The sequence below is a fragment of the Ovis aries genome, chromosome 6, assembly GCF_016772045.2.
Source record: "Ovis aries strain OAR_USU_Benz2616 breed Rambouillet chromosome 6, ARS-UI_Ramb_v3.0, whole genome shotgun sequence".
Lineage (NCBI taxonomy): Eukaryota > Metazoa > Chordata > Mammalia > Artiodactyla > Bovidae > Ovis > Ovis aries.
In genome coordinates, this window is record NC_056059.1 from 111,542,730 (window position 1) to 111,570,334 (window position 27,605).

General features: G+C 46.6%; 1 protein-coding gene across 2 annotated transcripts; it reads left to right on the forward strand.

The window, feature by feature from the left end:
* BST1 (bone marrow stromal cell antigen 1) lies at window positions 1-27,230 on the forward strand. Of its 2 annotated transcripts, XM_027971212.3 has the most exons (10): window positions 1-225; window positions 1,433-1,559; window positions 4,708-4,843; window positions 8,839-8,921; window positions 13,042-13,118; window positions 13,662-13,754; window positions 15,110-15,196; window positions 18,797-18,856; window positions 19,835-19,920; window positions 26,042-27,230. In XM_027971212.3, the coding sequence occupies exons 1-9, from the start codon at window positions 26-28 to the stop codon at window positions 19,881-19,883; spliced, it is 912 nt and encodes a 303-aa protein (XP_027827013.2). In that variant the 5' UTR covers window positions 1-25; the 3' UTR covers window positions 19,884-19,920; window positions 26,042-27,230. The 2 variants fall into 2 exon arrangements, with proteins under 2 accessions (XP_027827013.2, XP_027827012.2); XM_027971211.3 differs by lacking the exon at window positions 19,835-19,920.
* Window positions 27,231-27,605: the final 375 nt, after the last annotated feature.

Sequence of the window (27,605 nt, forward strand, 5' to 3'; positions counted from 1 at the left end):
AGCAGAGTCGCCCGAAGTGCCCGCGATGGCTGGCTCGGGGCGCGCGCGCGGGGGGCGCCCGCGGCCGGCGCTCCTGCTGCTGCTGCTGCTGCTGCATCTGCGGTGGCCCCAGGTCGCCGGCGCTGCGGGTGCGCGCTGGAGCGGGCCCGGTACCACCCCGCACCTGCAGACCATCTTCCTGGGCCGCTGCGCCGAGCAGATCGCACTGCAGAACCCGGAGCTGCGGTGAGCGCGGCAGGGGGCTAGGGAGCCGGAGGGGGAGGGAAGTGGGGGGAAAAGGGGAGGGGTGGGATAAAGGAGGAGGGGTGGGAAAAAGCAGGTGGGGTGGGACAAATAGGGAGGGGTGTGGGGATAAAGAGGGAGGAGGGTGGGGAATCTACTGGGTGCCTGAGTGCCCTGTAGGGGTCTGGAGGTGAATCGTGTGTGTGTGTGTGTGTGTGTGTGTGTGTGTGTGTGTGTGTGTAAGTGTGTAAAGATGAAGAGGAGGGTGTATGTGGGAGCTCGTGGATGCGGATGAGGCAGCGGTGTGTTTGGATGGCAACCAGCTTAAAATTTAAGCAGAATGCTCAGACCCAGGAACGTGGTCTCCAGCCGGATTTCCCGGAGCCCAGCTACTGTGAGAGTTCAAATTCCACATCTTCTCATTTAGAGGGCGTTTAAAAGTCTGAGTCTCTCTTGCCAGCACTGTGGTTCTTAGTCATTTTTGTTCCTTCTTGGGACACACGCTTTCAGTTTTCACAAGGCCCCTTTTATGTGCCATTTGTTTTTATTGAGACGCATTTTAGGCAAATAAGAAAGAACAGAGAGTAACACGGGGAACACCCATGTTATTCACTGCCCAGCGTGAGAAATAACAAGGTAGGAAAGGCGTGGGAAGTGTTTTTGGAAAGCCAGGCGGGACTTAGGCGTTGCTGCGGGCTCTGGAGGTCATGCTTCCTGCCTTAGCGGGAGGTGGAAGCCCATTTCCACACGTGGTCCTCACTCCTGAGTTTACTAACGCGAGGTCCTGCCTGTCCGCCTGATCTCACCTGGCCTCCAGGTGCAAGATGGACCTGTGTCTAAGCGAAGGGGTACCTGAAGCCAGGAGCCCATGTGATTTATCGGGATCCTCTCCTAGTTCCCTGCATTCTCTGCCACCTCTGTGAGCCTGTTCTAAGTTCCACGAGATGTATGTGGCACCTCTGAAAGACACTTCCACTGTCAGCTTTTGAAATCCATCACCAAAGTTATTTTTCTTCCTCCTCTGAATCGGGGTTAATGCATGAGTCATGGCCATTTCCTGTCTGTTTTGTATGCCCATGTCTGCAGTGCTGATATTTGACAAAATCGCTCATAAAAACACTTGGAGCGAGAAGAGGAAATGTATCACACTGGAATGTAGTCTCTAAAAAAAAAAAAAAACCAACCCAAACAAACATGTGCTTTTCTGCAGGGACAAGAACTGCACAGCCATCTGGGAAGCGTTTAAAGTGGTGCTGGATAAGGATCCCTGTTCTGTGCAACCCTCGGATTATGACCTTTTTATTAACCTCTCCAGACACTCCATTCCCAGAGACAAGGTAACCCTGCCTTCAGACACTGCTCTGCTTCATCAAGCAGCCAACTCACAAGGAGTGCCAGTTGGCTGGTGGGAAGGTGGCTCTGTCTTCACTCATGCCCCTGGGTCTCCTGTCTGTCGTGGGCAGAAGGAGCGTTCTTAAGTCAAGAACTCAGTGCAGGAACCACTAGAACATCAGGGTGTCACCACACGTTTCCTGCGGGACCACTGCACCTGGCCAGTTCTGAACAATCTCCATCCTGACCTACACCAGAGTGTTGAAGCTTGAGGACTTCAGAAAACCCTCCTCCCAATATCCTTACAGGAGACCAGTCCCTCCTCTCATCAGGCCTTAAGATGATGTCCATTCAGGACCAGTTTCTTTAAGAAACTGGACCAGTTTCAACACTGGACCAGTTTCTTTAAGAAACTGGCCAAGTGTACGCAAGTGGTTTACCTGTGTGCATCCTGTCTGCACTCTAGTCCCTAATAGAGTGAACGTAAATGAAAACATCCTTGTAAACTGCTTTAGAACAACACCTTGAGTTTAGAGAAAGCTAGATACCATTTTTGTTTCTCTGCCTTAAATTCTTTTTTTCTTAATGAAGGGCATATTTACTTTTGATATAAAATCTTAACTTGATTTTTTAAATTGTAAAGTCATGTAGCACTGATGTTTACAAATGAAAACATCTGACTGGTTTTGTGTTTTTTTTTTTTTAGATAAAGGCAGGTGAATGGAACTGGGAGGTTCAAACGTATAATAGGCTCAAAATGTGCTTTTTGAATATACGTTGCCATTTGAATCTTGCAGTTGCTCTGTCAGTGAGGAGAGGAGCTGTTGCTGGTTTCTCTTTTCTTTTGGCTGCGCTGTGCAGCATGAAGGATCTCAGTTCCCTGACTAGGAATCAAACCTGCAAGCCCTGCAATGGAAGTGCAGAGTTGTAGCCATTGGACTGCCAGGAAAGTGCCTGCATGCATGCGTGCTAAATCGCTTTGGTCGTGGCTGACTCTTTGTGACCCCATGGACTGTAGCCCACCAGCTTCCTCTGTCCATGGGATTCTCCAGGCAAGAATACTGGAGTGGGTTGCCATGCCCTTCTCTAGGGGAACTTCCTGACCCAGGGATGGAACCTGCATCTCTTAGGTGCATTGGCAGCTGGGTTCTTTACCACTAGCGCCACCTGGGAAGGCTCAGGGAAGTGCCTGGGAGCTGCTATATTTGTTCTCCTTTCTCATAGACTTTGACTGATAGACTCATAAACACTGAGCTACTCTTATGTAGCAGGCATTGTTCTCAGGGTTTCCGTTGCAATAGGGAACACAGTCTGCCCTTGGGTAGCATCCAGTCTAGACCAAGACCTTGGTTGGGATACTGAGGATATGATGGTGTGACGAGGGGAATGTTGTTATTTGTGTTATTAGTGTCTGAAAACACGGTAACTTTATAGGAGAAAACTATAAAATATAATCTAAAAGCAATGTGTTTTTGAGGCACCTTCAGTTCAGTTCAGTTCAGTTCAGTTCAGTCGCTCAGTCGTGTCCGACTGTTTGCAACCCCATGAATCGCAGCACACCAGGTCTCCCTGTCCATCACCATCCCCTGGAGTTCACTCAGACTCACGTCCATCGAGTCTGTGATGCCATCCAGCCATCTCATCCTCTGTCGTCCCCTTCTCCTCCTGCCCCCAGTCCCTCCCAGCATCAGAGTCTTTTCCAATGAGTCAACTCTTCACATGAGGTGGCCAAAGTACTGGAATTTCAGCTTCAGCATCATTCCTTCCAAAAGAAATCCCAGGGCTGATCTCCTTCAGAATGGACTGGTTGGATCTCCTTGCAGTCCAAGGGACTCTCAAGAGTCTCTCCAACACCACAGTTCAAAAGCCCTTTAGGAATCCATCTGTGATTGTATGTCATCTTCGTCACAGCTGTGAGAGAAGAGAAAGGGTTCATGCTCCCCATTTTCCACGTGTGGAAACTGAGGCAAAGGGAGATGACTTGCTGTGTTCATGATCACACATTTAGGGCGTGACAGACCCAAGATTTGAACCCAGGTCCCTTGATTAAAAAAAAAAAATTCTATCATTTTTTAAGTACTAGAAAATGTAAGTATATGTGTGTGTGTGCTTAGTCACTAAGTCATGTCCAAATCTTTGTGACCCCGTGAACTGTAGCCCTCCAGGCTCCTCTGTCCATGGGATTTCCCAGGCAAGAATATTGGAGTGGGTTAACATTTCCTCCTACAGGGGAATCTTCCTGACCCAGGGACTGAACTGTGTCTTTTGCATTAGCAGGCGGATTCTTTACCACTGGCCCACCAGGGAAGCCTATATATATGGATCTACCTATCTACTTTGTTTTTACTGCTGGGAAAATATTTTGTTGACATTTACATGTTACCCTTGCAATAAAGGGAAGAGAGCTGGTGTGTGTTAATCACTCAGCCATGTCCAGCTCTTTGTAACCCCATGGACTATAGCCCACCAAGCTCCTCTATCCGTGGGTTCTCCAGGAAAGAATACTAGAGTAGGTAGCCAATCCCTTCTCCAGGGGATCTTGCCGACCCAGGGATTGAACCCAGATCCCCTGTGTTGCCACCATCTGAGCCATCATCTAAGCCATCAGGAAATACCTATCTACTTTTTTTCACTGCTGGGAAAGTATTTCATTAGCATTTGTATGCTACCCTTGTAATAAAAAGGTTTACTGGTGGCTCAGATGGTAAAGAATCTGCCTGCAACCTGGAAGACCCAGATTTGATCCCTGGGTTGGGCTTCCCATGTGGCTCAGTCGGTAAAGTATTTGCCTGCAACGCGGGAGACCTGGGTTCAATTCCTGGGTCAGGAAGTTCCCCTGGAGAAGGAAATAGCAACCCACTCCAGTATTCTTGCCTGGAGAATCCCATGGACAGAGGAACGTGGCGGGCTACAGCCATGGGGTGGCAAAGAGTCAGACATGACTGAGCAACTAACACACACCTGCGGTAAAGAGGAGAGAGTTGGTAGCCCTCTCCAAGGGCTCAGTGAAGACAAAGACATGGTTTGCCTGTCATAAGGCAAGTCTCAGTTGGATGAGAAATGATTGTCCTGACTTGTCTTGATGATGCTGTGCCTGAAGGAATCTGTTGTGATTTTATTTTATGTTTTCATTTTGTGTTGATTTTTCCTCAGTCCCTGTTCTGGGAAAACAACCACCTCCTTGTCACCAGCTATGCAGAGAGCGGCCGCCGCCTTGTACCGCTCTGCAACGTTCTGTATGGCAGGGTCGGAGATTTCTTGAACTGGTGTCGACAGACAAATGCCTCAGGTAAGACTTCCGCATGTATCACAAGAAAAGTCAGTGTTCCTATCTACTATGAAGCTTCCCTGGTAGTTCAGCTGGTAAAGAAACTGCCTGTAATGCAGGAGACCCTGGTTCTATTCCTGGGTTGGGAAGATCTGCTGGAGAAGGGACAGGCTACCCACTCCAGTATTCTTGGGCTTCCCCAGTGGTTCAGCTGGTAAAGAATGCACCTGCTATGCGGGAGACCTGGGTTCGATCCCTGGGTTGGGCAGATCCCCTGGAGAAGGGAAAGGCTACCCACTTTAGTATTCTGGCCTGGAGAATTCCGTGGGCTGTATAATCCATGGGATTGCAAAGAGTTGGACACGACTGAGTGGCTTTCCGTGCATTTGCCATTTTTGTTAAATGCTTTCCTATGCATTTATCTCATCCGATTGCCCTCAAATCCTCCCAGGTAAAGTGGTCATAATAATAATAATTAATAACCATAATAGAGAGCATCCATCTTTGCTAGGTGCTGTTCTAAGCACTTTCATGTGCAGTATGTTCCCTACATACGAATGAGTTACATCTCAAGAGTGTGTTCGTAAGTCCAATAAGGCAAGCTAGGTACCCGACTAACACAGTTATAGTACCGTACTGTGATAGGTTCATAATAGTTTGCACACAAACAATACATAAAAAACAAACACAAGAATAAAGAAAACACGTCTAACCTTATAGTACAGTACCTTGAAAAGTAGAGGACAGCTGGCATCCAGGGGCTGGCACCCAGCGAACAGGCAAGAAGAGTTACTGACTGGAAGAGAGAGAGGAAGTGAGAGATGGTAGAGCCGAAAGATCGTCAGCAATAGGAGACGGAGGGCAAGCTGTGACTTCACTCACACCCGTTGATGATGGTACAGCTTCGGGTTCCTTGCTGGAACCAGACGTACACTCAAACATCTTTGAAAGTTCGAGACTTGAAGCTCTATAGTAGGGGAGTTACTGTATCAACTCATTGAATCCCTGCAACGGCCCCATGGGACAGTCCTCTCCTGATTCCTATTCTGACAAATGAGGAAACTGATGCACAGCAAGGTTGAGACACTAGCTCAGGAGTGCACAACATGTTAGCAGCAAAGTTAGACCGTCTGACTTCAGTCCTGCGTGACTCTGTCTCACTATCCTCAGAGGGGTAAACTGAGGCTGAAGGCAGTTAAATAACTTGAGGAACTGGGACCAAGATTCACCCCCACTTCCCACTGGTTCTGAAAGCACACCAAACACTAGCCAATATTTTGAAATTCAGATTGTCAACTGAAAAAGAAAATGCACAATGTTAGAGCTGCGAGTCAGTTTTATTTAGGGCAACATGAAGACTATAGTCTGGGAGACAGCATTTCAGATAGCTCTGAGAAAGTGCTCTAAAGAGGCAGTGGGGAAGGTCAGTGTTATGTATGATTTCAGTGAAGGGGGTGCATACAGTCAGGCAGTCACTTTGGCAAAGACTGGCTGCTAATCACGAGGAGCAGACATCACCACGAAGGATTTTAGTGCTTTTCTAGGTACGAAGAGATGCAAGAATTGGGATTGTTAAAACCTCTTGAAAATGTCTGACTATCCGAAGACCTGTTCTGCCAGTTTTTCCCAGAGCACAGAGTGCCTCATTCTTGATCTCCACCCTAAACTCTTTTCAAGTGGTGTTGAAGGGCAGCAACTGCAGTGGCTCAAGATTTAATCCTTGTAGAGGTGGATGTAAAGTGCCACCTTGAAGTTGGCAAAATCTCAATGAAAGTTAAAGTCACAGAAACTGACCTGATGGTAATGCAGACACTCCTCATTCATCAACTCCGCTGGCGACACAGTGGTCTCTGCCCTCAGGGAGCTTGTAGCCTTGGTGGTAGGTGGGGGAGGGGCATTTAGTCCAGAGGCTTGTACTCTGAGGCAGAAGGACTGGGTGCTCAGGAGTAAGCAGAGAGGGACACCAGCATGGATCAGAGACTCCAGAAGCTTCCCAGAGGCTCTTAGCTCTTAGTGAATCTTACACACCGAGCAGGACCAAGGCCAGCAAGGAAGTGGGTGCAGGGAGGTGGCCCTTTCGTGAAGACTGGAGATTCTTCCTCCTTGGGTATTGGAGTCATTTTAAAAGTTAACTTCAGTTCAGTTCAGTCACTCAGTCATGTCTGACTCTTTGTGACCCCATGGACTGCAGCACTCCAGTCCCCTCTTGTCCATCACCAGCTCCCAGAGCTTGCTCAAACTCATGTCCATCGAGTTGGTGATGCCATCCAACCATCTCATCCTCTGTTGTCCCCTTTTCCTCTCGCCTACAATCTTTCCCAGCACCAAGGTGTTTTCTAAGGAGTCAGTTCTTCACATCAGGTGGCCAAAGTATTGGAGCTTCAGCTTCAGCATCAGTCTTTCCAATGAATATTCGGGGTTAATTTCCTTTAGGATTGACTGGTGTGATCTCCATGCAGTCCAAGGGACTCTCAAGAGTCTTCTCCACCACCACAGTGTGAAAGCATCAATTCTTCGGCACTCAGCCTTCTTTGTGGTCCCTCATCCATATATGACTACTGGAAAAAGTATAGCTTTGACCAGACGGAAGAGAGGGACACTGTGGTGTAATAGAAATGAATATTTGGTCTTGGTCCCCTGGTTTCTGGTAAGGCTCTTGAAAACCTTGGCATTGAGGAGTGATAAGAGTGTCTTCTGTACAGCAATATGATGACTGGTGGTTGGGAGCCCCTAGGTAACTTTTGATGGGGGCTGCTGGCCAAAAACACAGAGGCATCATTAGAAAGCTGGAATTTTCAACCCCATCCTCTGTCCTCTGGGTAGGGGAGTGGGACTGGAGATTGAGTCAGTCACCAACGACTGACTCGATGACGCCTACATCATGAAGCCTCCATAAAAACCCCTCTCTGATGGGGTTCGGGAAACCTCCAAATTGGTGAGCAGCTTAAGATGCTGGTACACCCAGAGGGACCAAGGAATCATCATGCATTTCCCTTCAAGAAGTTCACATGGTGCCCTGCTTGGTCCTCCCTGGAATGAATTGGCAATGAGCACTTTCTCCTTCTTCTTTTTTTTTTTAATAGAGTAAATGGGAGACAAATCCCATTATATAGCTGCTGAATTTTGCCCTTAAAATTTTTAAACATGGTACATTTTAACTTTTTGTATATTTTAAATATTATAAAATTTTTGTTTTCTGGCTAAGGACTGTTATCGTCTGGGTCTGTTTTTCTTGTATTTACTTCCAAGACTTGTGCTAATTACAGAAGACATTTCTCCCAATAAAGCAAAAAAATATATATATATGTCATGCATATACATTTTAAATATTTATAATTTTAATATGTGTATAAAACAATATTATATATAAGTTTGGAGATATATATCAATATATGTTGGAGTAGGAAATGGTAACTCACTCTAGTATTCTTGCCTGGAAAATTCCATGGACAAAGGAGCCTGGCAGGCTACGGTCCATGGGGTTGCAAAGAGTCAGACAGGACTGAGTGAGCACACACACACACCAATATATGTATCACTGGCTAGAACTCCAGCAGAGAAATAACCCATCTGTTCAATTCTCCACCTTCTTCACATTTGTGTAGCAGAATGACGAATGTGTTCTTATCGGGAGTTGGATGCTCCTCACCAGGCTTCTTGTGGTCTAGGTAGACAGAGCTATGAATTTTAAGCCCATACACGTTCTGTAGAATGCGGCTCAATATATTTTGTTGGAGGGACTTCCCTGGTGGCCCAGTGGTTAAGATTTTACTTTCCAATGCAGGGGATGTGGTCTTGACCCCTTGTTGGGGAGGGCTCAAGATCCCATGTGCCTCTTGGCCATAAAGCCAAAACGTAAACCAGGAGCAATATTGTAACAAATTCATTAAAGATTTTTTTTTAAATCCACTAAAATCTTTATATATATGCCTATAGTGGACCCAGCAAATATTTTCAATAAATCCCTTCCTGTTATAATCTTTGCAATGAACTGTGTCTTTCTGTTTTCCCTGTAGGACTCGACTACCAATCCTGTCCAACATCAGAAGATTGTGAAAACAACCCTGTGGATTCTTTCTGGAGAAGCGCATCCATCCAGGTAACCCTGGGGTGCACGGCTGGGTGGCAGAGCAGGTGTGGGGCCTGTGAAGCGGGCGCCAGAGGGTTCAGAGGCATCACTGGGCCATCGCGTCAGGCCTTCATTTCCCTGTGTCCTACTTTCTGCCACGTTCTGATTCAGCCTCTTTGCTCCATAAAGGCATCAGGATTTAAGAAGCTGAAATGCTTAATGCAGTGCCTGGCACAGAGAAAATATTCTAAATGGTAGCTTCAGATGCAGATCTTAAACAGTCATTATTGTTACTGTTGTGTCGCGGTTGTTGTTAGTATTGCAAATCAATGTGATATTGGTTGCGATGTGAAGTGGCATAATCCCTGCTTTATGGGAGAACCTGGGGCACCTGAGACCTATATGTGGGGGTCAGAAGTGTCCAGAAGGCTGGTATCCTTGGGGCAGGAGATGATAGGAGACCAGAGATAAACTGGAGGTGCAGAAAGTGAAATGAAGTCACTCAGTTGTGTCTGATTCTTTGCAACCCCATGGACTGTAGCCTACTAGGCTCCTCCATCCATGGGATTTTTCCAGGCAAGAATACTGGAGTGGGTTGCCATTGCCTTCTCCAGCAGATCTTCCCAACCCATGGACTGAATCCGGTCTCCCATGTTGTAGACAGACGCTTTACCATCTGAGCCACCAGGGAAGTCCCACGGTCCCCTAAAGGCCAGTCTGTTTCTCGGAGAATATCATCTGCAGAATTGATAGCGATCAGTAGCTAGAAAACACCAGTGACTGCAGCTTACATTTCCTGTCACCAGCATTAGACCAAAGATTCCAAATAAGAAGGTGACATTTTTAGCTCAATGCCCGACAAAGAGCAGTTGACTGTTATCTGCATTGGCTAGGGCTCTGGCAATGTCCGGTCCTGCCACCGAACCCCTTTCAGGGTTATCTGTGTCCCTTTTGGTCTCATTTCCTGCCCTGGATCACCAGGTGTCCACAGGAGCCACTGTTCATCCCGGCGAGGGACTCTTCGGTCAAATATTCCCCTACAGGGGCAGTTTGGAACTAAGCGGAGGGTGGCTCCTGACAAAGGTGTTCTTATTCCTCTCTCTCCTGCCAGCTCTGGGGAGCCCTTGGTCTGTGCCCGCTCCCCACAGGTTCTGCCTGGAGTGCAGACTCCAGGGGGTGAGCTGCCCAAGCCCCTCAGTGAGGAGTGGGGGGCTGTGTGTGGCCACACCATCACCTGAACGTGGGGTCCTGATGACTACGCAGGGGTGACGTCAGCATCGAATGCAGAGAGACCCATACGTTACCCAGTGGACCCACCCCGTTTCAAAGCGTGCTCCAAGTCACAAATGGAGTCTCGTAACCATGCTCACCCTTTACGACTGGAGAAGGAAATGGCAACCCACTCTAGTATTCTTGCCTGGAGAGTCCCATGGACAGAGGCGCCTGGCGGGCTGCAGTCCTTGCAGTCACAAATAGTGGGACTCGACTGAGTGACTAACACAAACACACACATATTTTATGAACCCTCAGAATATGCTGGGTAGTCTGAATGTGAAGTGAGATGGTATAGTATTGATATACTGATGAGGAGAGGGTCTGAACCATGGCAGAGAAATATGCCATAAATAGTATCATTTTAAATAATTTGATCATCACAGCAATCCTGTGGGTAGGGACTCTTACTACCCTTGTTTTACAGATAGGAACACGAGGCCAAGAAACTTAATCGGACTAATTACTGAGCTAATAAGTGCAGCAACTGGACACCATGACTTCATACAGCCTCACTGTATCTGCATTCCTTTTTCTTTTTCTCTTTTGGCTGTGCCATATGGCATTGAGGACCTTAGTTCCCCGACCAGGTATTGAACCTATGCCCCCTGCAATGGAAGAATGGCGTCTTAACCACTGGACCACCAAAAAAGTCCCGACATGCTTTGTTTTAATGAAAAAAATTTTTTTATCACCAGTGTAATAGCTGCTCATGATAGAGAATGACAACTATAGAATGTATAAAGGAAAAAAACTAGTCATTCACATTCCTGCTACCTAAGAGCAAATCATTTGACACAGTGGTCATCAGACCTTGGCATTTGCAGATTTAACCTCGAATGTTCGCATGTTTGGAAGCAACCTGAGACAGGTGTGGTGGCATGGAGCAGAGTGTTGCAGCCGGTATTGGGTGGCCCGTCTCTCCTGGTGGCTCAGATGGTAAAGAATCCACCTGTGATGTGGGAGACCAGGGTTCTATCCCCGAGTCAGGAAGGTCCCCTGGAGAAGGAATTGGTGACCCACTCCAGTGTTCTTGCCTGGAGAATTCCATGGACAGAGGAGCCAGGCAGGCTACAGTCCATGGAATCACGGAATTGACATGACTGAGCGACTAACACTTAAAACTTAACACTGCCAGAGAGCAAGCCCGGCCTTGCGTATCTCAGATCTGCATGACAGCCCTGCCCTGCTCCACCTTCAGTCTAGAAGAAGCATTTTATCAGGGAAATCATATGCTCCAGTAGTGTGCTGAGCAGCAGATTGGGGAATTTGGCCCTGTTTCTGCCTTAGGAATTTTGGGGGTTAACTAATTCCCACACTTCTGCTCATTCGTTTTTGTGTTTTTCTTTCTTTATTTGACTCCACTGAGTCTCAGTTGTGACAGGCAGGATATTTTCAAGTTGCAGCACACAGGAGCCAGGTCCCTGACCTGGGATGGAACCCTGGCCCCCTGCGCTGAGAGCGCAAGAGGCTTAGCCACCGGACCACCAGCGAAGTCCCCACCCATTCATTTGGAACACAGTTGAGCGCAGGCATGCTCTGTCCATCTCGTCTCACACTGTGCTCTGGATGTAAGCACTTCTTGGGCTCTGGCCAGTCTTTCGTAGGCCTTTACCAGTGGTTGAGTCGTGTTTCAGATGTGGGAGCACCACGATGGACTTACCCTCCCCTGGGGCTGACTGTTTAGATTGGTTACAAGCCGCGCTGCCCTAGAGCTCCCGTGCACCAGGGGATCCTTTGTGATGCTTCCTGAGTATGTCTGGCTCATCGTCTGGGCGTGTGTTTCGCATTCATCCTGTCTCTTGAAGTTACTTCTGTGTGACTTGCACTGGCTAATAGGATGTGAGTGGGAGTGACTGCGTGACTTCTGGGTGTGTGCGTGCATGCGCGCCAGGTCACTTTAGTCATGTCCGACTCTTTGCGACCCCATGGACTGTAGCCCGCCAGGCTCCTCTGTCCATGGGATTCTCCAGGCAAGGATACTGGAGTGGCTTGCCATTTCCTCCTCCAGGGGATCTTCCCGCCTCCAGGATCAAACATGAATCTTCGGTGGCTCCCACATTGCAGGCAGGCTCTTTACCACTGAGCCACTGGGGAAGACGTGAAGAACTGGTCTGTGGCTTGCTGCTTTTTCTCTCTTTTCACTGATAAACTATGACTCTGCAGATGTGGAGACTTCATCAACTCGGGTCCCAGAGCAGGAGCATATGCAGGAAAACCCAAACCCCACATCTGAAAACCAGTGATACACATGTAGCGTGTGCGTGAAATAAACCTTTCTTGTTTGAAGCCACTGGGATTTTTGAGACTGTGTGTAATGGCAGCAGCATAAGACAGCCTACACTGGTTGATACAGCATTGGAATCTGATAGTGTTTTGCATGCTTTTATTTTTAAAAAATAGTTCTTTATTTATGTTGGTTGTGCTGGGTCTTTGTTGCTGCTTGAAGGCGTTTTTCTCTAGTGGCGGTGTGGGAGTTCTCTTTGCAGTGGCTTCTCTTCCTGCAGAGCCCAGGCTCTAGAGCGTGGGCTCAGTGGTTGGGGCACACGGACTTAGTTGTTCAGTGGCCTGTGGGATCTTCCCAGACCAGGGATGGAACCCATATGCCCTGTATGGGCAGGCAGATTCTTAACCACTGGACCAGCAAGGAAGTCCTATATTGTTTTATGATGGTAGATGACAGGCATGAGGTTTGCACATTTCAAAGCAATTTGCTTTCCAAGATATGCCGATTTACATCCCTTCTAGCTCTATGGAATACCAGCTTTATCACATCCTTGTCAGTATTGAGGATTGTCAATTGAAAAAAAACGGTTGACTCTTTCATAGGTGAAAATGGTGTCTTGGCTAACTCACAATGCTTGTTTCTTTTTTGCAGTATGCAAGAGATAGTTCTGGGGTGATCAATGTCATGCTGAATGGCTCAGAGCCAGCAGGAGCCTATCCTGTGAAAGGGTAAGGATGCGAGCCCTAGCATATATGACAAAGATGCCAAGATGTCTTTTTAATAGTTTTGAATGGAGGCGTAAGAGGATCGTCCCCATATCCCAATCTAGTGCTTTTGTAAGTTCAGCTGTAGCAGAACCACTGAATGACCTGGACATCAGAGCCATGTCCATGCCTTTATACCACTAACAGCTGAATGCATGAATGCAATAAGTAACCTAAAAGTTAAAGCTGAAAAGTAACCCCCAAAGGGCTTCCTTGGTGGCCCCATGGTAAAAATCCACCTGCCCATGAAGGAGACCCGGGTTTGATCCTTGAGTCAGGAAGATCCCCTGGAGAAGGAAATGGCAAGCCACTCCAGTATTCTTGCCTGGAGAATCCCATGGATGGAGGAGCCTGGTGGGCTACAGTGCATGAGGTCGCAGGACTTAGCAACAAAGTTACCACCACCAACAACCCCCAACAGTATTAAAAGTCATGTGTAATCAGCTAACAATGATATGGGAACCGTGTCATATTGCTTTAGGACTTGACAAAACGCGTGTTTCTCAGTTTTTTTGCAGATTTTGAAATTCCTTACCTCCAGAAGGATAAAATCACACGGATTGATATCTGGGTTATGCATGAAATCGGAGGACCCAAGGTGTAAGTTGCAGTGCTACTGGTGATGCTCATGGTACAAACGTGCTTTTCTTGGATATGATGTGATCCAGTCTGATTTACATGTATGGTTCTGGGGAAGCCACTGTCTTCTCTGTTCATAGTGTGGTGGGCAGAGAAAGGCAAAGGCTTGACTTTCTGAAATGCCATGAGTCAGTCCCGAGCCCAGAGAGAAAGCCTCCTTTATCCAGAGACTCCTCTCAGCCTTTCTGAGTGACCAGGGCAGCATCAGACAGGAGAGGGCCTCATGCATTCCTGTGGGGCAAAGCCAATTTTCTTTCTCTGTCATTGGAAGTCCAAAAACCTCACCAGGAGTTCTCAGAATTGACTCATGGACTATGTAATGAAGACATTCTTTTCACAGAACAACCAGCTTCATAACTGGGTCTCAGATACCTGGCTGAGAAAGATTTTAAGATCCATACTTTTCTGAGAAACCACTAACTCAATGGTTGCATCAGCTCAGATATCAATGCAACCTTGAAGTCATCCTTTTTTTTATTTTAAACTTTTTATTTTGTATTGGGGTATATGGCCGATTACATGTTGTGATAGTTTCAGCTGAACAGCGAAGGGACTCAGCCATACATGTACATATATCCATGTAGTGTCAGTGGCACTGAAATGTAGGACTGAACCTTTAACAACAGGGGACTGCTTTTTATGAATTATGCTCAGACTGTATAAAGGAGCCCAAGCAGGAATTAAAAATAATGGCAGAGAGGTACATACGTGGACACACAAACATGGGCAAACGCAGACTAAACACGCATTGGGCAGCAGAATTGGATTGTTATGTTCTCAGTCTCGTCGGAATAAATACGTTTAAAAAGTCGAAAGTGATGTACATCAACATGTTAGCAGAGGTTATCGCCAGCGATGTGAGATTTAGACTCCCCCGCCCTTTTTGTTTTATTTATTTTATTTTTTTTTTGAGTTTTCTAACATTATTTGATTTTGTATGTATTTTCTATTTCCATCTGAAGATCGACTTAATACGCTGTGGGTTGAATAAGCGGGCAGTCAGCTCGCTCGGAGCCCAAGCCCAGCCCAGCGCTGCGTGCGCGGTGCGGCTGGGATGCGCCCTGTGGTCCACCGCGCCTGCGCCAGCGCAGGCCTGGGCGTGGATGTGCGTGCCTCGCAGGCTTCCGACAGGTTTAAGGTTCAGAGCGTCTCCACGTGGGAGCGGTGGCTCGGGCTCCCGCAACACCTCTGCGTTCAGAGAATCTGCCACGTATTTCTCCAGCGAGGAGTAGATCTCAGTAGCACGTGGCCAGTATAACTTTTCTTTAACACGGAAACAGCTTCTTTTATGTGGTGTGTCTGTGTTTCTGTGTCAGGGAATCCTGTGGAGAAGGCAGCGTGAAGCTCCTGGAAGAGAGGCTGGACAAGATGGGTTTCCAGTACAGCTGTACCGATGACTACCCGTAGGTGGCGGATTGTAATCCGTTGTTCAGTCACTCAGTTGTGTCCGGCGCTTTGCAACCCTCCCTGTCCTTCACTGTCTCCTGGAGTTTGTTCAAATGCATGCTTATCGAGTCTGTGACACTATCTAACCCTCTCATCCTCTGCTGCGCCCTTCTCCTCCTGTCTTCCGTCTTTCCCAGCATCAGGGTCTTTTCCAAAGAGTCGGCTCTTCACATTACGTGGCCAAAGTATTGGAGCTTCAGCTTCAGCTTCAGCAACAGTTATCCGTGCTTATATTCAAAGAAGGAGCAGGGGGCTGTTGAAAAGGTTTTTCAGAGGTCAGCCCCAGAGTCCATGGAACTGTGCCTTCCTATTGTCACGGGATCTGGGAACTGGTAGTGCTTTCCAGCTAGAGTTCCCCCTGACCCCCTCCTGCTACTGTCCACAGCCCTTTTTAAGGATGCTTAAAGGATGGACATTTGTCCTTTATCATTTGTAAATATCTGGTTTCCTCCTCACTGCCTACCTGCATGGGGAGTGACCTGCACATGGGGACTCTGACCCTTGCTTCTCTGGATGCCACACTACCCGTGATTTGTGTTAAGGGGAGTTTGAGATACTTACAGAGAGATGCTTGGTGGCTGTGGACCAACTGAAAAGTCATCATAGCTACCATTTATCACGGACTTCATGGGCCAGGTACTTTATATACATGTAGTCAGAGATCATTTCAGGGTGCTCCTGATTCTTGGAAATGTAAGTTTGGCTCAAATTCTGGGATGATTGAAAGCCCTCCCCTGGCCTGGGAATTCCTCACCTATCGCTTCCTGCTTCTCTATGTGCCTGTTATGTGTCGGCTCCTGAGTTTACAGGCCTGTTTGTTTCCCCGGGGGCTGGAGCCCAACACCTTGGTGACTTAGGGGCTTTCCTGAAGGTTTGTGAGTGCGGCAGGGAGCACGTCACACATGCAGCCTTTACCAGCACCAGAGACTGTCCAGCTGGCCCTGCCACCCTCTGGCCTTCTCAAAAGGCACCTGGTGACCCTCCCACCTGAGCAGAGCCCCCAGAAGTGTGGGTCACCCCTTCCTCAGGCCTCCCCCCAGCAGAACAGGCCTGTTCTTCCCCCACAGCTTGAAGCTGGACTGTTTTCCTCGGCTGTTATTGCTAACGCTCTCAGAAGACTCTGAAGTCAGGTGTTGTCGTTACCCTGTTTTGAATACAAAGTAAAGCACATCCTCTTGTTTTGGAAATATAATCTGTGTTCAGGAAAATGCAGAAACCGTAAGGATCCAGTTGGATGAATTTTCCCCTGGTCACTGAACACGTGTACCGGGATTAAGAGGCAGAGCGTCACCAGCACCCGGGTCTCTCCTTGGTCTCCCTTCAGGCTCCCCATCCGCCTGTAGTAGGAAGCACTCTCTGTACTTGTAAGACCATAGATTCATTTTGTCTGTTTTATATAAATATCCCCTTTTCATGAATGGGTAAATGAAAGGTCAGAGGTTAAGCGAGTTTCCCAAAGTCACCACTCGGCGACACAGCTGAGTTTTGAACCCATCACTGTGTGACCCTGAAGCTTCCCCTTTTTCTTTCTGCTCTAAGATTCCTCCTTTCTTACAGCATCAGGTTTTTGTAAATTAAATAAATGGCAATTCTGATTCTAAAAGAGCTCAGGGATAGCAAAAAAAAAAAAAAAAAAGTTAAATATTCCGCAGTTATGACCACTTTGCTTTGGCCCAGGGACCTCTCTGAGGAGGCAGTCTTTTTACAAGTCATCAGGTCAAGTGGGGCCCAGGGTTGCCTTCCTGACTCACAGCTGTGAGCCTCGAGGACTCAGCCTGCTTTTCCTGAGTCATGTTGCCCCACCTAAGCTGGCCCCAGGCTGTGCCCTTGCATGCCTGGCTCAGTCCCCAGCTCCTGTTTCTGTACCACCTGTGGGCTCTTGTGTTCAGATGGGATTTTATTTCTCCTGGGCGCCCAGAGGAGATAACAATAGGCTTAACACAGGGTGAGCAACCAGGGTCAACAGATCAGACTCAAGCCCAGATGTAAGTGAGAATCCCCTGCCCGTCAAATTTCAGGTGACACTGATCTCTGTGCCATGGCGGTCGAACTTTCTCCCCAAGTCCTGCAGATCGTGGCAAGGTCCTTGTTCAAAGCCTCTCTTGCCTCCTGTTTTCTGCTTTGCGATGTATTGACCCACACTCTGTGAAACTCAATGCGTGTTGGTGGGGGAAGGGGGGAGGCGTGAAAGCAATACCAAGCTACTTTTAAAAATTTAATATTATTTTTTGGCTGTGCTGGGTCTTTGTTGCTGTGAGGCGGCTTTCCCTTGTTGCAGCCAGCAGGGGATTCCTCTCTAGCTGCGGTGCTGGGGCTTCCCTTGTGGTCAAACACGGGCTCCAGAGCTCAAGCTCAGCAGCTGGGGTGCTCCGGCTAAGTTGCCCTGCACCGTGTCGAATCTTCCGAGACCAGGGATTAAACCCGTGTCCTCTGCATTGGCAGGCAGATTTGCAACCAATGGCCCGCCAGGGAAATCCGATAACACTACTCTTGTTAATAAAAAAGAATGTATCTGAACGGTGTCCACTGAGTAGAGAGTCCTGGGGAGGGGTCACGTAGCATGCCATAGACAGGATGCTTTCCTGTTCTTCCCAAGTCCCCTGCATCCACCCTCTGGCTGACTGACATCCTCTCTTGGCCTGCCTCTCACTGCTGCCAGGCTCCTGTCTTTCCCTTCCCTCTGGACTGTCCTGGAACTTTCCCTTCCTTCCAGACTGTCCTGGAACCCGCATCTTCTCGCCTTACCATGCAAGCAGTTAGCTTTCTTCCCTGAAGCCCAGGCACCAGCCATCATCCACGTGCTTCAAGTCCAACCTTCTGCCCAAAGTTCTTATCAACAGATTTTCCAAGCAAAGTTGTACGTCTTTACAGAAGTGGTTCCGTGCCCAGGCTTTGGAGGGGAGGTTCAAAGTCAGCTCCGCAGCTCGCTACTGTGAGAACTTGGCCAGGTTCCTCTGGACAGCTTTCTCAGCTGTAGATTGCAGATAATAATTTGTTGTTTTTGTTCAGCTGCTCAGTCATGTTCGACTCTTTGTGACCGCATGGACTGCAGCATGCCAGGCTTCCCTGTCCTTCACCATCTCCTGGAGTTTGCTCAAATTCATATCCCCTGAGTCCCTGATGCTATCTAACTATCTCATCCTCCGCTACCCTCTTCTCCTGCCCTCAATCTTTCCCAGCATCAGGGTCTTTTCCAATGACTTGGCTCTTCGCATAAGGGGGCCAAAGTATTGGAGCTTCAGCTTCAGCGTCGATCCTTCCAGTGAATATTCAGGGTTGTTTTCCTATAGGATTGACTGTTTTGATCTCCTTAGTACTTGCTTTGTTCAGTTGTTGTAAGGAGGGAATGACATCATCTATGTACAATATTTAATACATAATCAGATTTTCTGGTACATAGTAAGTGCTCAACAAATGACAGCTAATATTTTTGAAAAGAAACTGTGTCCTTCAAGGTCAGAGACTTTGTATATCCAGTACCTTGCAGGTTCCCCGTAAACGTATGATGAATCATACGTTTGAATCATCCTTAAGTATTACTTCTTTTCATTTTGCAGACCAGTGAAGCTCTTAAAGTGTGTGGAACACAGCACTCATCCTGACTGTGCCTTAAGTTCGTAAGTAAATGTTTAACTTAACTTCCTTGCTTCCTGAAGATAGCCAGTCCTTACTATTTACAGGACGCTGGGGGGTCACAGTGTCATTTATGCCCGCCCCCTGAGATGCCCGGCTGCAGAGTAACATTGGTACTTGTGCACTGCCCTGCTCTCCATCTCTGCGCTGCTGGGTCAGTGCAGGTTTGCTGAGCATCCATGCGGCTGAGCTGACCCCCGCGTGTGCCATGGGAGCAAGGCCACTCCGGCTGCACCAGCTGCAGCACAAAGGCTGGACCTGGGGTGGCAGGACCACATTTTAAAATTTACTTCTGTGGACCTCAGAAATGAAAGCTATTTTACCAGCAAAAGTGGGCTTATTTTGGGGGACCTCCCTGGTGGTTCAGTGGTTCAGACTTTGCCTTCCAATGCAGAAAGTGTGGGTTCGATCCTTGGCTGGGGAGTTAAGACCCCCCCTTGTCTCGTGGCTTAAAAACCAAAATGTGCAACCGAAACAATATTATAAGAAATTCAATAAAGACTTGAAAAATGGTCCACACCAAAAAAACCGTTTTTTGTTTTTTTTAAAGAAAGTGAGTTTATTTGGGACCAGTAGAGGAATCGCAGTTTGGGACAAGCAAGCTATAGCAAAAGCCACAGGCAATACTGGAGTGGCAGCCTTTCTCTTCTCCAGGGGATCTTCTCAACCCAGGGATTGAACCCAGGTCTCCCGCACTGCAGGCAGATTCTTTACCAGCTGAGCCGCAGGGGAGGCCCAGCAAGTGAAGGAAAGGGGTGTTATTTTATAGAGAGAAGGAGGAAGTTGGGAAGGGATGTTTTGAATGAGAGTCCATCAGAGAAAAGTGAGAGCTCAAGGTGATGAAAGTTTCTCTTCGGCTGAGTTGCTGGAGTAGTCAGCTCCTTACAGAAGATGGGGTGGACATCTTTCCTGCTGTGGCCTCTAACTGACCATTTGTTCCTGTTGGTGGTTCTTCTTTTGAGGTCTGTAATGGACAATTCTTCTTTAATTGATGTGCCTGGCCCTGCCTAAGAGCGCCCCCTTCTGGCCTCCTGACTCCATTTTCGGGGTGAGGTTTCTCTTGACGAAGTTTCACATTTCTTAATTCTGATATATTTTTAAATCATATTAAACTTTTGAAACGATAATGCATGTGCATAGGATGAAATCCAAAGTTACGAAAGGGCAGAAAAAGTGAGAAAGTTTTCTTCCTCTGTTTCTAATTACTCAGTTTCTCTCTGTGTGCGTGTGTGCTCAGTTGGGTCCGACTCTTTGCTACCCCATGTAGCCCGCCAGGCGCCTCTGTCCATGGGATTTCCCAGGCAAGAATGCTGGAGTGGGTTGCCATGTTCTTCTCCAGGGGATCTCCCCGACCCAGGGATCGAACCTACATTGCTTGGCAGCCGGACCGCTGCACCACCTGGGAAGCCCAATTTCCTTACCCAGAGGCAACTACTATTTCTAGTTTCTTTTGTGCCCTTCTAGAATATTGTGTTTGTTAGAACACACATGTTTCTCTTTTCCATTCCATATACATAAGAGTAGACACAGGACTCTGCAGCTTGCTTTCTTCGCATAATGGTGTCTCGGTGTCACTCCCCTGCCTGTGGTATTCTGTCGTATGCGTACGTCATCATATCTCATGATTCTTTTCCTTTTTAACATGGGAGATACTCTCTGTTTTTTCTACAACTTTTAATTTTGTACTGGAGTATAGTCTATTAAGAATGCTGTGATAGTTTCAGGGGGGCAGCAAAGGGACACAGCCACACCGATGCGCGTATCCATTCTCCCCCAAGCCCCCCTCCCATCCCGGCTGCCACGTAACACTGAGCAGAGTTCCATGTGCTGTTCAGTAGGTCCTTGTTGGTTCCCCTTTAAATGTAGCAGTGGCACACATCACGCAGGATTGGTGAGGGTATGAGGAGGCAGACATATTCGTGTTACTGACATAAGGCCTTGCTGTGTCAGGCAGGGTTCGGAGGAGAAAATCAGATTTCTCATCTTGGCCCCAGTTTACTGTTCAAAATGTATTCCTCTACTCCACCCTGGCCCTAGGTCGCAAAAGTAGGAGAGCAAATTTCACTTGCTTAGAGTAGGGGAGAAAAGGACTTTTCATCTGAAGAAATTCAGAATCTAATGAGCAGTTGTTGATATAAAGCCAACTTATATTACTTTTGGGTTAAGTTTAGTAACAGTCTGTATTTTTTTTTATATTTAACTTATTTATAACATTTTAGAGGATTTAGCATATACGAATAGCTCTTGGAATAATAGCCACTTTTAAATAACTGATTTTAGACTTAGAGTTTTTAGTTGAAAGTCATTAGAGATTTTTACTTTTTTGAATCAGTCGTTGGTGCTGTTCAGTTGCCAAGCTGTCTCTGACTTTGTGTGACTCCATGGACTGCAGCATGCCGGGCTCCCCTGTTCTTTAAATCATACTGAAATGTTTAAGAGAATTAAGATTAACTGTTATACATTTATTAAATTTACTAGCATCAAGTATTTGAGAAGATTTTGCTCACTTGAAGTCACTTAACAATATTTTATAAAGAAAATGTAATATTTTAAAATGAAAGTTTAAAAGACTCTAACCTAAAATGTTCTGGGAATTAGAATAATTTTGAAGTCCCCTTAGAAGTTATTGTCAGAGTTCATTCGGCTTTTAAACTAGAACAAGACTATTCATAAATGAAATAGAAAAAGTGTATGGGGAAGTCAAGATCTTGAATTTATTAATGTAATAGCTAGAATTAATTTTTAAAACCAAAGTAACTGCAAGTTCTGTGTGTCTCCCTCTGCATAAATGCCGTCCTCAAGCACAACCCCACACTGGCCTGAAAAGCTTCAGCTAACACGTGTCAACTCAGCGCAGAGAACGTGGACCCAAACATCTAAAGTGAAAGAAAACAAAAGTATATTTCTGTTTGTGCATGATATTGAATGTAAATGGCAGAAATGAATGTGAGACGATAAACTCCCAGTCGCTGACAGTGATTACAGCTAGGGAAGGGAGTGAGAACTGGGAAAGGTGAAGGGAGACCCACTATTCCTGTGCTCAGCTCTGTATTATTTTATTTTCTTAGAAAGTAAAAATAAGTTTATCTCTGTCTTAATGGGTTAATTATTTAAAAGTAAAAACTAATCAGTATTGAGAAACCTATATGCAGGTCAGGAAGCAACAGTTAGAAGTGGACATGGAACAACAGACTGATTCCAAATAGGAAAAGGAGTACGTCAAGGCTGTATATTGTCACCCTGCTTATTTAACTTCTATGCAGAGTACATCATGAGAAACGCTGGGCTGGAAGAAACACAAGCTGGAATCAAGATTGCCGGGAGAAATATCAATAACCTCAGATATGCAGATGACACCACCCTTATGGCAGAAAGTGAAGAGGAACTCAAAAGCCTCTAGATGAAAGTGAAAGTGGAGAGTGAAAAAGTTGGCTTAAAGCTCAACATTCAGAAAACGAAGATCCTGGCATCTGGTCCCATCACTTCATGGGAAATAGATGGGGAAACAGTAGAAACAGTGGCTGACGTTATTTTGGGGGCTCCAAAATCACTGCAGATGGTGACTGCAGTCATGAAATTAAAAGACGCTTACGCCTTGGAAGGAAAGTAATGACCAAACTAGATAGCATATTCAAAAGCAGAGACATTCCTTTGCCAACAAAGGTCCGTCTAGTCAAGGCTATGGTTTTTCCTGTGGTCGTGTATGGATGTGAGAGTTGGACTGTGAAGAAAGCTGAGCGCCAAAGAATTGATGCTTTTGAACTGTGGTGTTGGAGAAGATGCTTGAGAGTCCCTTGGAGTGCAAGGAGATCCAACCAGTCCATTCTGAAGGAGATCGGCCCTGGGATTTCTTTGGAAGGAATGATGCTAAAGCTGAAAGTCCAGTACTTTGGCCACCTCATGCGAAGAGTTGACTCATTGGAAAAGACTCTGATGCTGGGAGGGACTGGGGGCAGGAGGAAAAGGGATGAGATAGCTGGATGGCATCACGGACTCGATGGACGTGAGTGTGAGTGAACTCCGAGAGATGGTGATGGACAGGGAGGCCTGGCGTCCTGCGATTCATGGGGTTGCAAAGAGTCAACGTGACTGAGCGACTGAACTGAACTGAACTGAATCAATTTTGAATGAAAGTCTAGAAGAGGAACTGAATCAGATGTGCAGTTATAGAAAATGTCCAGCAGGCGGAGCCATAGTACAACTTTGTGGACTGCTGGAGATTGCTTTAGCGAGAAAGGGGTGATAGCACTCAGGTGCAGTAAGCAACCATAAGCCACTCACCCTAAGAGCTGAGTCATTGGAAAAGACTCTGATGCTGGGAGGGATTGAGGGCAGGAGGAGAAGGGGATGACAGAGGATGAGATGGGTGGATGGCATCACCGACTCGATGGACGTGAGTCTGAGTGAACTCCAAGAGATGGTGATGGACAGGGAGGCCTGGTGTGCTGCGATTCATGGGGTCGCAGAGAGTCGGACATGACTGAAGCGACGCAGCAGCTGTAGCAGCAGCAGCAGCGGAACTGAATCAGATGTGCAGTTATAGAAAATGTCCAGCAGGGGGAGCCATAGTACAACTTTGTGGACTGCTGGAGATTGCTTTAGCAAAAAAGGGGTGATCAGCACTCAGGTGCAGTAAGCAACCATAAGCCACTCATGCGAAGAGTTGACTCATTGGAAAAGACTCATGCTGGAAGGGATTGAGGGCAGGAGGATACCGGGGTCCAGCCCCGGTGGATCCAGGGAATTCGAAGGGTGGACGGCGTTGGCGTGGAAAGACTTGTTTATTGATTGATATAAGATTAGATTAAGAAACTATAGAGTAGTAGGAAGATTAAGTGGAGGAAGAGGGCTGAATAGCTTGGTTTACGCGGAAGACCAATAAAATTCCAGACAAGGAATTTGCACCATCTACGTTGGGCCACCGGCGCCTGCTTGAATATCTAAGGGTGCCTCGCCTTAGGCTCCCTTTTGCGCGGGTCTTAACAGCCAGGGCAAGTAAGTAGACCTGGCAAGCCTCTGCGCCCCAGGTGGAGATTCAGCCTGAAATTAAAGTAAAGAGCAGAGAGAGGGAAAGGGAGAGAAGAAGAGAGACAGAGACACGGGGGGAGCCAGATTCCCAAGAAACCAGGCCGAGAGACTAGTTCGAGAAACTGGTCCGAGAAGCTGGCCCGAGAAGCTGGTCCCATCCTTTATTGTTCAGAAGGCCTTTTATACTTTTGATAAAACAGGGAGATCAATGGGTAACACAAAATTATGTAGCGTTCGCAACCCAGATTCTTTCTGTATATCATTTTGTATACAAAAGGTCTCAGGTGATTTACATTATCTTCTGGCCAAGAGGCTTGTTAACACTTTTTGGCTCTCTTCCTTAATGAATGTTATTTTTGTTTCCCCTGAAGTGTTTTTCTTTAATCTACATCTCCTTAAAGCATTAAAGTTACATCTGTATAGAACAAAGGCGCAGTGAGTTATAACAAAGAAGGTACTTAACTCAAAGATCTAATGTTGCTAATACCAGGTCTACTACTAGTTTTTCTATATACCAACTATATCTAAAAATAAAGGATATGAAAATTTAGCAGCAAGCATTGACTCAACAAATGAAACTTTTAATCAGTCCTATTCTAAAGATTTTGACACCTTGGAAGCTCCTACATTCCTAGGATGTTTTAAGCTTCCTGTGCCTCTTGCGGTCAGGAGGCCTCAAACAATCACATGCGCAGCTGTAAGAGTCCTGCAGGCAGGCTAGAAAGCCATCAGAGGGTTTTTTGGATTGAAACACTCTTTCAAATGCAGAAGACTAAAGCCCTGAATTGACTTGTTCCAGAAAATGTCAGAAGAGTGGAAAAGCAGAGCGCAAAAGCCGGCAGATTTTTGTTGGGGTACATGCTTAGGAATTTCCAGAGGGGTCCCTGAAGTCTGAGCACGCCTTGCGTATGTCAGCTTCCTTCCTCATGACCTTGTCACGGGCGGGATTCCTCACACTGGCTCCCGGCAGGAGGAGAAGGGGACGACCGAGGATGAGATGGCTAGATGGCATCACGGACTCGATAGACGCAAATCTGAGTGAACTCCGGGAGTTGGTGATAGACAGGGAGGCCTGGCGTGCTGCGATTCATGGGGTTGAAAAGAATCGGACATGACTGAGCGATTGAACTGAACTGAGAGAGCCAGGGAATAAAGACATCAGGGTGTTTCCTAATTTTAAAAACGTTATCTTTGACTGCTTTCAAAGAATTCATTACTTATGTTTTTAAAAATCTGGAGGTCAGCTCCTAATCGCTATGGCCATAGTCCTTATTTTGGCCAGAGCCTCTCTCAATATCTTTATGTCATAAGTGGTTTTTCATCACCAGTTAAACTCTAATGGTGTAATATCCATCAGTAGATACTGCTGAATTTGGGTAACTTTATGGTACAAACATACACTCAGAATTCATCCAGGAGAAAGGATGAGTACTTCCATATGTACCAGTATGGAAGCAGGTCTAAGATGTCCTGTTGGGTGAAGAAACAAATTGTGGATTCCATCTGTGCTTAGCTGAAAGGATGTGTTAATTTCTTTGCGTGCACGTGGAAGTGTCCTGAGAGGACAGCTCAAACTATCAAGAATTATCTCTATGCAAAGTGGGAATAGGGAGGCCTGGGTAGGGACGATCCCCTGGAGGAGGAAATGGCAACCCACTCCAGGATTCTTGCCTGGAGAATCCCATGGACAGAGGAGCCTGGTGGGCCCCAGCCCATGGGGTCGCAAAGAGTCGGACACGACTTAGGGACTGAACAACGAAGAAGCGTTTACTTTTCACTTTGTAACTTTCTGCGCTACTTCTTTATTTTGAATTGACTTATTAATTTTGGCTATGCTGGGTCTTCGTTGCTGTGCGTGGGCTTTCCCTAGTTGTGGTGAGTGGGGTTACTCCCTAGATGCCATGCTCAGGCTTCAGTAGCTCACGCTCACAGTCTTAGCTGCCCCACGCACGTGGGGTCTTCCCGGATCAGGGATCCAACCTGTGTCCCCTGCGTTGGCAGGCAGATTCTTAACCACTGGACCACCAGGGAAGTCCCTTTCTGTACTATTTAGATTTTCCTGCAGTGTGCCTGTATTTTTCGAAAGTAGGTGCCATGCCTCAATACTGACTTTTTTTTCCTGTTTCCTTTTAAATTTGCAGGGCAGCAGCGTCTACTCAGAGGGCAGCCTTTTATGCAGTACAAGGTGCCTGCTTTATCTTTCCTCTCTTAGCAGCTTTCGCTTCAGTTGCTCAGATGTAACTAGAAACTCAGTTATGCTGCCTAAGTGGCCCGCAGACCTGAAACCTGCCCTTGCCCAGTCATCCTTGTCTGTATACACCAAGTGGTTCCATTGTCTAAAGAAGCTTCCTGCTGGCTGAACACTGTTCTGAAATGGATTGTGAGTGATATACATGCTCAGGATTTCAGAAATCAATCTAGTTCTATTTAGCTGGTTAAAAACAACTTCATTAGAGCAAAGTTAGTTATTATTTTCTTATTTTCATAATACAATGCATTGAGACACAGACTGTCTTATACAAGCAAACATTTTAAGAAAATTTTAGTACAACTGTGTATATATTTTCATATATTCCTATGCCACCAGCAGAGCATACTGCCTGTTTGTTGACAGCTTCAAATATATGTATACTATACAAGTATATTCAAAGGTGTTTGGTAGGCAAAAAGTTATGTATGAAGATGTCCATTTAATGGTTATTTATAATGAGGGGGAACTAAAAATTCTAATAATAGGGAATTCTTTGCATATGGTTCAGTATATCTGTAGGATGGGATATCATTCAAATAGGAAAAGTCATGCTTATCAGTCCAACTGTCCTTCAGCCAGTGAATGGAGGAGCTAACTTTGGTACATCTATACAGTGGAATACTATAGCAGTAAGAAGTAACCAGCTATGGATAAATGAAGCAGTGTGAGTGAGTCTCAGTTGCATTGTGCCAAGTGAAAGAAGCCAGACCGAAAGGCTAGGTACTATATAATTTTATTTACAGGACATTCTGAAAAAAAGCAAAATTATAGGAATGGAGTACTTTTCAGCGTTAAGACTGGAGAGGGCACTAACTAAAAAGGAGCCCGTAGGGGCTCTAGTAGGGGTGAGGGATTGTTCTGGATCTTGACTGTGGTGATGATAACAGGAGTCTCTGTGTTTGTCAACTCTCCTTCCAATTTTTTCAGAATTGCATGCAAAGGAGTCATTTCATTGTATGTAAATCATTTTCGGAGAACATTTCATGCCATATAAAAATGTCAGTGATACGTGTAGGATGTAGAACGTAAAACTGTTCCTCATGTGATCCACTTGTCAAATAAAATACCAGTGTAACACATCAGTGTGTGTGTATTACCTGGACATGCTCAAATGAACGAATCAGACCAATCAGTCCTGAAGGACTGATGCAGAAGCGGAAGCTCCCATACTTTGCCCACCTGATGTGAAGAGCCGACTCATTGGAAAAGACCCTGATGCTGGCAAAGACCGAAGGCAGGAGGAGAAGGGGGTGACAGAGGATGAGAGGGTTGGATGGCATCACCGACTCGACATGAATTTGAGCAAACTCCGGGAGATGGTGAAAGACAAGGAAGCCTGGCAGGCTGCAGTCCACGGTCACAGATAGTCAGGCACTACTTAGGAACTGAACCACAAGATAAATGAAAGGAAGCGTTAGTCGCTCAGTCATGTCTGACTCTTTGCAACCGCATGG